Here is a 14,405-nt window from a genome sequence, read left to right as displayed (position 1 = left end):
AAGTTGGTGGTGCAGGGGATTTCCCAGACCAGTAGTGAGGAGGTCCCATGTCACACATAGGGTTATAGGACAGCAGTCAGGACAGAGCTAAGTACATTTTCTATATACTATGGTGGAACAGCAACACATGAAAGCTCTCAGAGGTGGCAGTCCCCTTCTGGGGCAAATGCACGTGTGTCCCAGATGGTATATGACACATAAACCTGATTATCAAACACTTGTTTTATTCTATCTGTCCTATGCACATAGAATCGATACCACTATACCTACTAAGAAACTGTATTTCCAGAGGATAGGTGCCTGTTATACCATGACCTAAACTGAATTTATACTGAACTGCCTTCGATCCCCAAAATATACCATGTGGGACCTCGGGCAAGTCAATAGCTCCTCTGAGTCTTAGTTCTCCTCACTGAGAGCGAACAACACTACTTATTTTGAGGAGCGATTAGATCACATGATACGATGCATATAAAAATTTCTTGTTACTCAAATATTAGCTGGTTTGGAATCTGCCACTTGAATAGGATGATAATGATTTTTGACAACATGGATGAAAAGAAACAGACTCTGAATAAGCACATAACAGATGCGGGTACGTGTTGAAGAAGAAGAAAGGAGGGGAAGAGGTTCTCCCTGAGCTCTTATCTTGCTTTATTGCTGGAGAGGAGTATGACAGCTTATCAGCCAATTAAATAATGGAATCGATAACCCCCAATAGCTTCAAGAACATGAGGGAATTTTTGTCCTCATGAGTTTTATACTTGCATAGAGTTTGGACAACACATACTTTTAAAAACTGAGATTTTACAATGAGAACAAATTCCTCAGAAGATAACCTCTTTGCAGCTTTGTTTTGCGGTGCTGCTGCATCTTTAGCATTCTTTAGCATGCAGTCTTCAACAATTCTTGATAAATAACTCAATGTAAAGATGCCCTGAGGCTCCATTAGAGAGTAGCCTGTGGTCCACAGCATAAGCTCAATTTATAATAAAATAAAACAGCCTTAAGAAAAGGCTCTTGTGGAACTTGGAAAATAAATTCTATTGAACAGGAACCTGGAGAGACCTGCTTCATATCAAATGCTTTATACCAAGAGCTTTTAAGAACTTTAGTTAATCATAACCATCAAAGACCTAAAAACAATTGAAGAAATGTTGACAATAACTGTGGTTATAAACTACCTTGGAGGTTAGAAGAGGAAAAAGATAAGTACTTTGATTCAATCAACTTAATGTGAAAAGAAACACTGATGGAATTACAATGGGGTAAAACGAAAGATAAAAAATGTTAGTGGAGAGGCTATCTGCTGAATAAAACAAACCTAAAATAATCAAATTAGCATCTGAGAGCAGCAGTTGCCAATCAGCACAAAATTATACCCTTGGAAATTACATTGCATTCATAAAAGAGAGCTAAGTGCTGTAGATAAACTTTCTTATGTTGGCAGACACCCACCTATCAGATAAGGCCCCCAAAGCCAGAGCATTTATCAAAGGTTACAATACAAAATAAATCTTTTCCTAAGTGGTTCTTGAATATAAGATACATAGTGCCACCAAACATCTAAAAATCCATCCCAGTACTCTCAAGAGTGTGATCCTAGAAAAGCCACACTGGAAAATTGCATCTATTCTTTCCTGCAGGACAAACAAAGCCCCAAGAAACAGTTCTGAACACAGCTGTGACAGCAGGTCTTACGCAGGATCTGCCAACACCGTTCCCCTTCTCCAGTTCCTTCCCTTTTGGCATGGGATCAATTTTCAAAGAACCTACTCAGTGACAGTTTCACCAGTCTCTAGAACTCTACACAACTGTTCACTCCAGAGTGAGTCTTTTAAAATATAAGTCTGTTCATATCATTCTCCTCTAATGACTTAGAACAAAATACAAACTATTTAGCCACGGCTGACAATGCCCTACCTGATCCACTATCCACACCTTGCTGATTTCCTGTGCTACCACTTTCCACGCAGCTCACTTTGCCAAACAGGCCTCCAGCTGTTCTCAAATAAACCTCGGGGACTCTGCAATTGCTCTATTTCCTGTCTGGGCTGCTCTGGCCCCAAAGACCTGCATGGTGTTCACCCTCATTTGATTCAGGTGTCTGCTCAACCTCACCTCACTGAGGCATCTTGCAATCACCCTGTCTAAAATACCAGCCCCTCTCTTCTATCCCCAATACTTTCTCACCCTTTCTATGCTTAGTTTTCTTCATTTCCCTTATCAGTACCTGGTATTATATATTCACTTGTTTACTGCCTGCGTTAACCTTGCCAGAATATAAGCTCCATGAGACATCAGTGGCCTCTGCTCACTGCAGCACCCCCAGGGTCTACAACAGTGCCTGGCACATAGAAGGTTGCTCAGTAAATACACATGGAATGAATGAATAAATACATTTTAAGTGAGCACTTTCTCTGTATCAGACTCTGTACAGGGCAGTGGGATATAAAGATTAATGAGGAATAGGATCTAGTCTTTTTCCTTAAGGAACTTAAAATATTGCAGTGAAGGAGACCTACAGAAGGCACAGAATGGGATATGGTACGAGCTTCAAGTGTTCCTGGGAAACTGTGGACTGGAGTAGCTAAGGATGACGCAGGACAGATCAAGGCCAGATAACGAAGAACCCTGAGCTTCATGCTGAGGAGTGGGGCCTCCGTGATAAGGAGTTTTAGCACCCACTACACTTCAATAGGTAGGAACAGAAAGAGGTAATGAATGTGAAATTAGAATGGACAGAACTCAGCATTTGTGTAAAAAAAGCTAGGTTTCTAGGAAATGCCACTACTCACCTAGGAGGAAGAAGCTGGAAGAAAACGATGATAAACCTACTTTCGGACAAGTTTGAGTCTGAGGTACTACGATCGCCACACTAAGTCACAGTGATTTCTCTGATGGCGAGAAACCCCTTGACTTGGAAGTTCTACAATCCTGCTCCTTGGCCTGCTTCTTTGCCAGGTGTTTACAATGTCCTACTAGAGTTGAGCCACGCGCATCACACAGAGGAGCCATGTGTTAGCCATGATTTAGCCATGCACGACAAGTCCTGACGAAGTCTGTTCAACATAGTCTTTATCATGCTTTCTGAAAACAAGGGATACCTGTTTTGCAGTGAAGTCTGACACAAATGCAGAGATTTCCCAGGAATTTTTCCTAGTCACTGGCTTGCAAGTCCAATTCTAAATGGGGAGACAACATTATTTACAATTTTACAAATCAAAAAGTTCTCAAGGACAGGCATTATTGTTGCTTTCCACTATGCAATGTCATGGCGATCCCATGTGCATATATGTGTATACAAACATATATACATACAGACATGAGGGGGAGATGGTAAGAATGAAAGGAAGCAAAAAATAAAAAAATAAGTACAAAAACCAAAACTTACATTTAACAGTAAAGGACAATTGCATACCACCTGAGGATAGACCCAAATGTCACAATGTCAGATTCAGCATTAAGGTTTCCTAGCCCCTCAAACATCTGGCTGAAATGTGTGTTATTGGGGGATGTTGCCCAAATCCCAGTGATCTCGTTTCTCAATAAGTCATCCTGTGCAGTTTCAGCCTCTGATTCTTCTCTAAAAAGTAGAAGATACAGAAGCAAAAAGGAATAGGCTGATTTCTTTAAGGGTCCCAAGACTCTTAAAATCAAAGCAAAATTCCCCGTTGGGATTACTGGCCGATCAGGCTTACGTCTGAGGAGTTGTGTACAGTGTGTCTCCTGAGTGGTAAGTCTCATGGTGGAGGCTGGGTAAAGGGTCAAGACTCAGAAGAGTCAAGCACAAAAGAGGGAGGGAGAGGTGAACTCTCTGTTAAACAGAATATTCCAGAACCAGAAAGATCCATTTCCCCAACATGCTGGATAAATAAAAGTCCTATACTGCAACAGGCAAATAATTAGAAACAAGGGGTCTCTGACACGAAAGAACATTTCAGTCTGCTTTACCAGAGCTAGGGAAAGGCGGTTCATCAATCCCCACTGCCTGGCATGTCAATCTGCATCTTTCTTCCTACTCCTTACATGTCTGGTGTGCCATATGCAAGGAAGAGAGGTCAACGGAGGGAGATGGAAAACCAGGGACATGGCCCAGTAATATAGGGGTGGGGATGCTTAGGATTACTGTGACAACAGGTGGCTTCCATTCCCCATGTCCCTAGCATACCAACATGGAAGCCAGAGAGAGGACTTGACATAATCCTTAGTTAGGTGTATTCTGGACAAAAAAAAAAAAAAATGCTCTGCAGCTAATAGTATTCAAACATACTTGGCCCATTTCGATCATGTTAGAATCAAATAAAACATAGTTGTAGAGAACAACAGAAATCACCTAAACTGAGAGGCCCCTTTTTTTACCTGTTAGAAAAACTAGGCTCCTGAGATTTAAAGGTTTACCCACACCACCCAGCACTGGGTTAATTTTGTCCAAGGCACAAATTAATTGATTTATTGCTACTTAATAATTTAAATATACAAGTGAATACAGTATTGGCAATAGTACCAGTAAAATACACAAATGGAACGCTTAAAGCGAAACAGATATAAGAAAAAGTCCCTGCTGAGAGAAATATAAGCAGTAATATATTTCAAATAAATTAACCCTATGGTTAGGACCTTCCTTTATTCCCATAACAAAAATAAAATTATTTAAAAGTCACAGTTTTGTGAAATATTTGGACTCATGCATGGTATGACTTACTCAAAGTTCTATTCTGGGTCAGTAAACTATTTGCTTGCATGTAAAAATTTTTATAAAAAACCAGAAAACAAACTCTCCTAAACAACACAATAAACATCACGAAAAACACAGGAAACATAATTTAGTTGACCTTGACTTTTTAAAGAAAAAACACTGGCATTTTTTTCTAACGTGTTTTTAAGAAAAGAAGTTTAGAAGTCAAAAGTTTAAAAGTCAAAGCAGAAACTGAATTAGAATGGCAGCCACAAAAGAATGTGATTAATAAACTCATGAACATCTCGTATTTCCAAAGCTTATTCCTATTTATTTAGCCTCTTAACACTAAAACAAACAAAAAAGGGTCTTCTACCAAATCAAATGCAGCACAGATCATCATTTCTATTTCAAATTTAGCTTAGTCTAGGATTGCCAAACCAGCCCCAAAATAAACAGTGGCCACTTAAACAACTTCCTTTACACAAGTTATAGTTCTTTTCCTGGCAGTCAGGAACTGCTCTTATTTCCATTTGCAGATATGTAGTTTATAAGGTGAAAAACACAGTCCATATGAACATACCAGGAAAATACTCATCTTTTCTGTCAGATCATATTCAGCATAAACTGTCTGCATTTTGTTTTCCAGATTTAAGATGATTTCCTTAACCTTCAACCATACTATGGGTCACGAAACACAGACACTCAACACAACGGAGAAACTCAGTTCCTTAACAAGCCAGTTTCCAAGTCCTCTGCATGGAAGCCATAAAGATGTTCTGATAATAGCAAAACCAGACATCAGTGACGAGGGAGTAGGTGCTTAGTTTGTTACAGGCAACCCAAATAAACAGCTTGCCTGAGGGGACCTGTGCTGAGTTTAGAGCTGGGGACATGAAAGCCACTTTAGATCCACCTGAAACTAAAAGAAGGTGCCTATTTAAAATCCAGAGAAACGGGAATGGAACAGCCACACACTGCTGCTAGTTGCCACACACTCCAGAAGAGCCATGCAGGTTCATCTGCATTCCACCTACCTAAACAAAGTCATTCCCCGAGAATGTCATTGTCCCAACGCCCAAGCCACTCTGGAATAGCTGTTCTGAATTCTATGTGTGAAACCTCTTTAAACACATGTTACGAAGGTTCCAGAGGTCTGCTTCTGTGTGGGAAAAGCTATACTGTACCGCCATTCACGGTGCTTAGGCCAACTGTCAACAATTTGTTTCGTGAGATAGTAACACCAAGGTTGGAAAGTTTATCTGTGGTTCAACAGCCTGCGCCCTCTGAAGGTATCTGTGGGTTTTCTCTCCTGTGACATGAAAACAGATGCTGTTCGAAAACAGCATCTCGAACAATTCTATTCACCATTCTGTACAAACCTTGTAGAAAGAAGGCAATAAACATGGCCTTTTCTTAAAACTGCCAGAGCTTTCGTTGGGTATGTGGCTTCAAAAAGGGGTGGGAGATGACATGCTTTATCTCCACTGCTTGACAAATTTCATTTCCAAATAATGAATACAAGACATCTGCAGTGCACACCCCTTAATCCCCAAATCTGAGCGTTTCTTGCTTTACTTACTTGTATTTTAAGAGCAGCCACTGAATTAACCAGAGTCCTACAAGGATCATGCCGTTAATTTCACAAATAGAAAAGGCCCACTGCACCCGGTTAAAATGGTCAAAAAACGTGTCCGGTAGTGGAGGCTGCACCTCCTTAGGAGGCACTCGTTCATGGACGACCGAGATCATCACTGTGGTGAGGACAAAACAGGAAAGTGCATAAAGAAAGGCCAGAATCGTTTTGCCCCACTCCATGGGGTACTGGGAGCGCTCCGGCTCTGGCATGGGGATCTTGATCATCTCCTTCCTGTACCCATTTGGCATCCCGTTGGGTTTGACCTTGATGCTGAAACTGCCGTCCGGGGTGGTGACGTCTCTGCCAATGCTGAGGTGCCCGTTGGCATGGCCATTCTTGTGTGCTTCCATGTGGTGCTCCATTTTCAGGGTCTCTATCATGTCCAAGAGACGCTGCCCGTTGTCGGAGGAGACTCGGCACAAGGGGGGTTTTGTGAAATCCTCTTGGGTTAGATTGATCAAGTCCCGGCCTGTGAAATGTTCCAGAGGCTCACAGTATTCTGGCATAGCATTCTCCAGCAGCCAGTCAGCCACCGTGCTGGGTGACCAATAAACCACTTCCTTCATTGTACTGGCAGATGACATGCAGTCCTCAGCTTGCGCTCGGTGGGTCAGCAGTCACGGTTCCTACAGGGCAGGATGCGGGCCCGCCACAGCACATTCATCCCGTCAGGCCTCATGACAAGAGACTGGGTGGCAAGACGGTCGGGGCAGTTTTTAAAACACCTCATATAGCTGTCCAGGCTCTTGAGGACCTGAGCATCTATTCACCTCATTTTTGAACGAGATTCTTCCTTCTGCAGAGGCAAGAGAAAAAGACAAGACATTGGGACTTCCAAAACAATGCCCCCTGCCCAAAATGCAAAAACTTAATATTAATAAGGAAGATGGAAAACCAGTTATTGTTAAGTCTATAGTTTTCAAACATGTACTATTAGTTGAAGGGACCACTGATTCACTGGTTAGTCTTCCCTGAGAGGGCTTTAAATGGACCTAACAATAAACAGTGTCAAAGGGGAAATGTTTTACAGCCTCTCCAATGGTGTATTTTCTAAGAAATATTTCAGAAGTGCTTTGGACACTGCTCGGTATGGATCAACGATTCTCTTTGCACTTACACGCTTCCTGAAATAACCTGAAAGAATATGGCAAGTCTGCTTAACCTCTTATTCTATCTGGCGAAGAAAGGTTTTTAAAATGTATATAACACACAACAACTTAACAGATATCATAGAAATGCTGAGCTTTAGGATCATCTGGTCCAACAATTTTATATTCTTTCACACAAAATATCAATGAATCCCTTTTCCCAAATGCGCCTGGACCCTAAATCTATGACAGAGTAATAAATGCCGTTGCTTGAGTGGAAACACAGGTGGAGCAAAAGGCCAGGGTCCTCCCTGCTCTGGTGACCTCTCTACCCCCCAACCCCTAGGGCGTTTCGTGGAATCCCACCTTGTAAAAATTAATGATGTGACCCAACTCCCTCATTTATAAAAGAGGAAACTAAGTTCCAGAAAGTGGCAGCTTGCATCGAAGAGCTTTAAGTTAAGGTTCTGAGTCCTAGTTCAGTGTATTATTCATTAAAATACTTAACTAGTATTAGTATGGGGGAACAGTCAAATAAGCTCCTCTTAACTGATAGTTTTTAAAATAGAAAAACATCAAATGGTAGGAAACAATATAGGCCAACACACACACACACACACACACACACACACACACACACACACACACACGGGCATTGTAAGCCTCCATCAAAATGAAGGAACACTAATCTTGCAAAGGCAAGTTCATCAGAGAACCAGAGGAACTCTTAAGAGACGACCAGAGAAGTAAATGGCTTCCCTTAATAACTAGGGCAACAAAATCGTTCCCTCCTTAAGAATCCCTGTGCTTACCGCCATCTTGGAATGCTCCATTTACTCCTCTTCAACAAGTCTAGGCTCTTCCCTTAGTCTTCAAGGTCCTTCTCTGCAAAGCCTTTCCTGACTATTCTACTTTACAATCCTTTCCCCCTCCCTCATTTCCCGCATCACTAATATTTGCGACACATAATGCAATTTAACTGTTTTGTACGCATGGTGTGGTAGAAAGAGCACAGACAGTGTGAGTGAGGGAGCCTGCAGTTGGGACCCAACTTAGGTAGTTCCCTTCTTGACAAGGTCCTTTAACCTCTCCAAGTGTCAGTGTCCTTTGGAAAATAGGATTAACAACTACCTTACCTGTCTTCATAAGGATTGCTATTATTCTGACAATCCAATCATGTAAAAGGAATGAAAGATGCTAATTACTCCAAGAAATACGTCTTGTTCTTTCTGTAATGTCCTGCGCTTCCTTTCTCATGCCCAACTGGGCCCGTAGTGACATATCATAAATATCTATCGATGCAGCCACTTCCAAATGGCATTTTCAAAAGCCCAATTATTCCGATACACATGAGTAAAAACAGCCTTCCAAATTTCATGAGAAAACCACCCTTTATTTTTCAAGCAAGCTTTGAAGCTCGAAAATAAAGACATACCTGCTGTTATCCTGCAGCTGATGCTGTAATGGTACAAAGGGAGAAAGCTCATTTTTATGCAAGTAAACTGTTAGACGGCTATTCAGTACTTCAAAGGCCACTGCTAAGAGGTAAGGACTTAGCCCAGCTGTAGAAGGCGAGGTGAGACTCTCCCCTGGACGCACACACTCAATTCAGAATACACTATGGCATTTCTGAAAAGGGAAAGGCAAAGTGTTTTCACATCTAGACCCAGCAGACTATACATTAGACTGGGCTCAGAAAACAGCTACCATCACCATCACGCAGAAAAGCCATGCTGAATCCATTACTGGGAGAATGTTAAGAAATAATGCATAGCTCAAATCATTAGATGTATTTCTCAGAACTGGAAGAAGTAATAGAAGAGTAACAACCGTACATACACTCTTTATAATAAAACACGACAGAATATGAGAGACCGAAGAGGTGTTGGAACTCTCGTTCAGCTGTAATTTTCAGATATAAGTAAACTAAAGTCCAGTGAGATTGTGATTTGTCTGAAATCTCATACATAGCAAAGAGCTGGCCCTGGGGCTAGTTGGTCAGGGCTTTCCTGCTGCAAATATTCAATGTCCTCACAGACCTGAGCATATATTTAAAGGACAATCTAAAAAAGCCTTTTAAAAAGTGATGGAATCGTACAGAATAATGAGCAGAAACAACAGCATATTCACTATAGATTCTACACTCAACATGGTTTCCTATTGGCCCTCAACTAAATAAAAAATAAATCTGCCAAATATGATTTGGCTCAAATTCTTAAAATAGATATTTTACTCTTTAATATTATAAATACCATCAGATAATATGCCATGACACGCTACAAACTATTTATAGTTAAATTATCAAAGCCAGATCTCCAACAGAAAAACTAATTAAAGCTATTATCCTGGTAATGAAAAAAACATTAACCAAGTACAATCACTAAACAAATCTTTTTTGAATATTTGTTTATCCTTAAATAAGAATCTATTATATTTTCTGGTTATCTGGCATTGTCTAGAAATAAGACGTTGTATAAGCAAAAAGCCACCATATGAATTATACACTGAACACCAATTTTCAAGAATTAGAATACCATGAAATACATAATATTATACAATTATCCATGGAGTAATTGCTCAGAAAATCTGAGTTCTAATGCTTGCTGTGTCATTAACTTGTACTCTAAACCTAGCGCCTCAGTTTCCTATAATGAATAATTTATTCCATCCACTGGATGGAATTAGTTAAGGGAATTTACATGGACCTGAGAATGCTTTGGAAAACATAAAGCAGTGCATAAAATGGAAAAAATTATTATACTGAGTGCAATTTATTCTTCTTTGAAGATTCAGTGGACTTTTAAAATGAGTGTTATGAAATTAAAAACTGGATTTTTCTTATTTTTTTACGGCACGTTGGATACCAAGACTGAACAAACATAGCTGGGTTGTCAATGAAGAAACCAAGGGGAAGTTCCAGATGTTTCTAAATGATGATACTGGCAAATGAAAGAAGGAAGGTGTGCGTGCAGAAGTACAAATTCATGCATCAAATCTCTAAAAACAACAGCAAAAGTAATGTGGGTATATATGCTTGATTTCACTCTACTAGCTTGTCTAAGAAACTTAATGTGAGATCAAAATTTGGTGAGCATGTAATGTTTTGCTCTGACTTGATCATAGAAAACTACCTATGGGTACCCCGTTAAAGAGCAATGCAAAACAAGAAATGATTATGAAACAGACGAATGCCTTTTTGTAAATACTTCAAGTCCAAATGAAGGCCTTTACATCTACTAGAACTTTCCATAAAAGTCAGTAATAACCTAATGGACCATTTAGGGCAATGAGGTAGGTATTTAATTCTTCTCTAACTCAATTTGGATAGCTCCTGAATATTTTTCTCCAAACCAGTCTAATTAGCTGTAGATTTCGTTTTGTCATTTAAAGAGTTAAATAGGCAGAATTCATTAAACTGTTTTTTTATGTGAAGAAAAAATGGCTAGAATAACAACCACACAGTCTCAGCTGAAGGACCTACATTTTTATTTCAATCTACACAGTTGGGGAAATTTTAGATTACTTTTGATGCTTTAACCTTTATATTGTCCTTTATTTTAAATTGCTGTTGCATGCAGCACTCACGATTTTAACTCTGGTTAGCAAGTAAAATCAGCCCTTATGACACAGCATCGTGAACTAAGTATACATTGACCTGTTTTGTTCAGATATAAGAAAGAAGAGCATGCTGAGGTGCACACACATGCTTTTCAGTCCACTTCGGCTGTTAGACTTCGGGCTGACGGAAGAACCTAGTGTGATGACATCGTGTGGTCTCCTCCATGCCTTGTTTATTTAATGATGTTTGAGACTTAGATTTCACAATATCTGAAATACATTCTTTCTTAGCAGTTGCCCTATAACTTTCCCAACTGACAGCCTCCCTTTTTATGCCCTCCTCCCAAAATGACCCATTCCAATGTAGTAAGTCTCAGTGTTCCAGAGAAAAATAGATGATTTGGGGTTGACAAAATTAGCAGATATGACATTGACAAGAAACCAGCCACCTCAATTGTATACTATAAATCAAGATTCTAACTGTTCTCTTATAATATGAAACACAAAACTGTCTCATCCTTTTCATGGAAAGTCTTACCACCAGCAAGGCTAGCTAATGCCATTTCCCATACCCTGAGCCTCCATTTGAGTCATTCTGTGATGGAATGTAAATATTTATTAACCAGAAAATTCAAAGAATCATTTACTATGGCAAAAAATTAGAAACAACCTAAAAGTTCTATAGTGAGAATTCATTAAACACATCATTATACAACACAATATTCACATCCACTAAAGATCGAATGGAGACAGGAAAAGAAAATGTTTTGTAAACACACATGTACTACAAATACCTTCAGGAAAAAAGTACAGAAGGTGTATATCAAAGACTTCTGCTACCTTTGGGTGATAAAATTATAAAATAATTTCCTGCTTTATTTTTTTTCCGGTATTTTCTAAATTCTGATAAACACATATTATTTTGTCTTTGGATAAGAAAAGGTGTATTTGTCTTTTAAGCATATGCTATGTTTTTAAACACAGGCTGCACTGCACAATTAAAAACTGATGTTCCCTACATTAGCTTTCCTTTAAAATACGAAGTGGACTTGCAGATTTCTCTACATAACTGGAACCTTTGCCCTCTGTGTATAATTAGGTTCCCAAATCCTTTGTATTCCCAAAACTAATGGTCCTAGAAGATGACCCAAACCACCAACAAAAATAAAATTGAAATCTGAACCTAATTACATAAAGAAATTCCAGTCTCAGATATTTCCCATCATCCCAGAGAGAGAACAGACCATCAGAAGTACAGCTGTTCTATCATCTATATTTTCTTCAACATCCATCTACCCAGTCTACTGCCAAATGTAAAAGAACAATTTGGAAACTTTGCCTTGTTGTCATTATAATAAGGAAAACTTTGCAGAGCCCTAATGACAACTAATCACTATAGTTTTCCCCTGGGGGTTCATTCTTTGAACCCAACTACCAAAACTCTGAAGATGATCTACTCATATTCCCACTCAACTGATTAACTGCCTCTCTAAGTCTGAAACCAGCCAAGCCAATTTAATATTCATCTAGTTAATCTGTAATCCTTGGACACAGACTCACTCTAACAGCACTCAAGAATGTTAGGACATAATCAATGTTTCCAAACTCTGTTGGCTTTTACATCCAGCTGATTTGTACAGTGGTGATCTCATCTGTCCCGAGAAGACTGGGAAAGGCTACACAGGCTCTCTATTTCCATTACACTCCACTCCATTCCTTTCCTTTGTTTCCAGACTGCTTTTTAAAAATGAGACCTAAAATCCTTCTACTTTATGCTTGTTCAGCAAGAAGAACAAAATTGTGTGTGCCTCTGATTCTATCATACAAGTGCATCAGGGCTACGAAAAAAGTCAAATGGCTTAGAAAAAGGACGAGCCATGCTTTACTATCCTCTCTCTGTTTTTAAGAAACTTCAATGCAGTATTCAAAAGCATATTGGCAGTCTGGCTTACCTAAACTGCCTCAGTTTACTTATTTGTAAAGTAAAAGTAATCCTGCGTTCCTGCAATCAGGATTAGAAATCTGACATGACATTTAGTACATGCATCACAGGAGCTTTTCAAGGCATCTATGAGGGGAAAAGTCGAGGTCCTTCCTTTCCTCCTCTTTTTTCTGCAGAGAATCCAACAGTGGTCAGTCAAGAGATTGGGGTTGGGGGTAGGAGTGGAGGCTGGAGGTTGGGGATGGTGACAGAGCCAGCATCAGAGGAGAGGAATGAGGTCACCCTACCCCCACCACTCCTTAGTCTTGCCTCATCCCTGTCTCCTTTCACACCCCCAGAATAAGCTGTCTAGGGAAGTCATTCCACCAGGTTCTCAACTTCAGATGCCCTGAGGGACGGGGCAAGCGAAGCCCAGCTGGGTTGCAGAGAATAGGGAATGGAGAGGACCATGCACACAGAATAGGGAAAACCACACCCAATGTAGTTTAAACTTAATTTTTTTAAATGGCTAAAACAGACAAAATAAATGCAAACTGAATTTGACCCACACTATGGCCACTTAGAGATCTCTCTCTCTCCCTCATCTACTATATCTAATTGGCCACTAATTCCTGCAGATTCCACCTTGAAGGTGCTCTCAGATGCACTCCCCTTTTCCTATGGCCCATTTCCTTCCGCTTCAGTTTCTGCCTCCAGTCTGACTCAATAGCAACCCACCTCCATGCTGCTATCTAATGGGTCTTTATGTATATAATGTCATCTCCTCACTTTAGGCTTAAGACCTTTGATGGTTCCCACTGATCTCTGGACAATGTTCAGACTCCTTAGCTTGGCAGCACGGCCTCCCATGATCCAGCCTATTTCTTACCTTTACCTTTCATGCAAGCACTGTGTTATACCTAACCTCAACTGTAGGAGTCGTTTCCTTCACACACCATTCATTGCACAACGCTCTGCGAGATGTCCTTTCTGTCTAGAATATCCTTCCTACCTTGTATTTTTGTACTTTTAGAATTGCCACCTTCAGAAAGCCCAGCCTCACTTGGAATCTTGAGACCCTAACACACAGGACACACTTTGTTGAACACACGAATAAATGAGAATGCAAAGGAGATGGCTTCTCATTCCATAACACGGCTCCAGTGATGTGTCTTTATACATCAAGCATATAAAAAAAACCTGCACAAATGTAACTCCTAGATTTTAATACCACAAACCATTTCAAAATAAAGAGAGGGAACTTCCCACGTATCAAAAGAGGAATCTCAAAGCCAGAGTGGGAAAGATCAAGCTAACAACACACATAGCCGAGAGGGATGGATAACCAGCCTTGGGCCCCAGCAGCCAGGAGGTGGGGTTTTAAGATCCCAGAATGGGGCAGAGGATGTGGCCTGAGGCCAGATCCAAGCAGGGAACAGGAACAAAGACCTTTGCCTTGAATAAAGCAAGGATCCCTGTAAGATTAGAAAAATTGGACCTATGAAATTAGCATACGATAAT

The 14,405-nt window shown here is 40.2% G+C and overlaps 1 protein-coding gene across 21 annotated transcripts in view; it reads right to left on the bottom strand.

Moving 5' to 3' along the window:
• The window catches only part of SGMS1 (sphingomyelin synthase 1), a 254,474-nt gene that overhangs the window by 31,107 nt on the left and 208,962 nt on the right, over nt 1–14,405 (bottom strand). For all 21 annotated transcript variants that reach the window (XM_074339427.1, XM_019738682.2, XM_074339432.1 and 18 more), the window contains one exon: nt 6,261–7,113. In XM_074339427.1, the coding sequence (XP_074195528.1) occupies nt 6,261–6,901 (641 nt within the window). In that variant the 5' untranslated portion in view covers nt 6,902–7,113. The remainder of the gene's footprint in view (nt 1–6,260; nt 7,114–14,405) is intronic.

Source organism: Rhinolophus sinicus, linkage group LG07 (genome assembly GCF_036562045.2).
Source record: "Rhinolophus sinicus isolate RSC01 linkage group LG07, ASM3656204v1, whole genome shotgun sequence".
Taxonomy (NCBI): Eukaryota; Metazoa; Chordata; class Mammalia; order Chiroptera; family Rhinolophidae; genus Rhinolophus; species Rhinolophus sinicus.
This window is presented reverse-complemented; position numbering and strand designations above follow the sequence as displayed.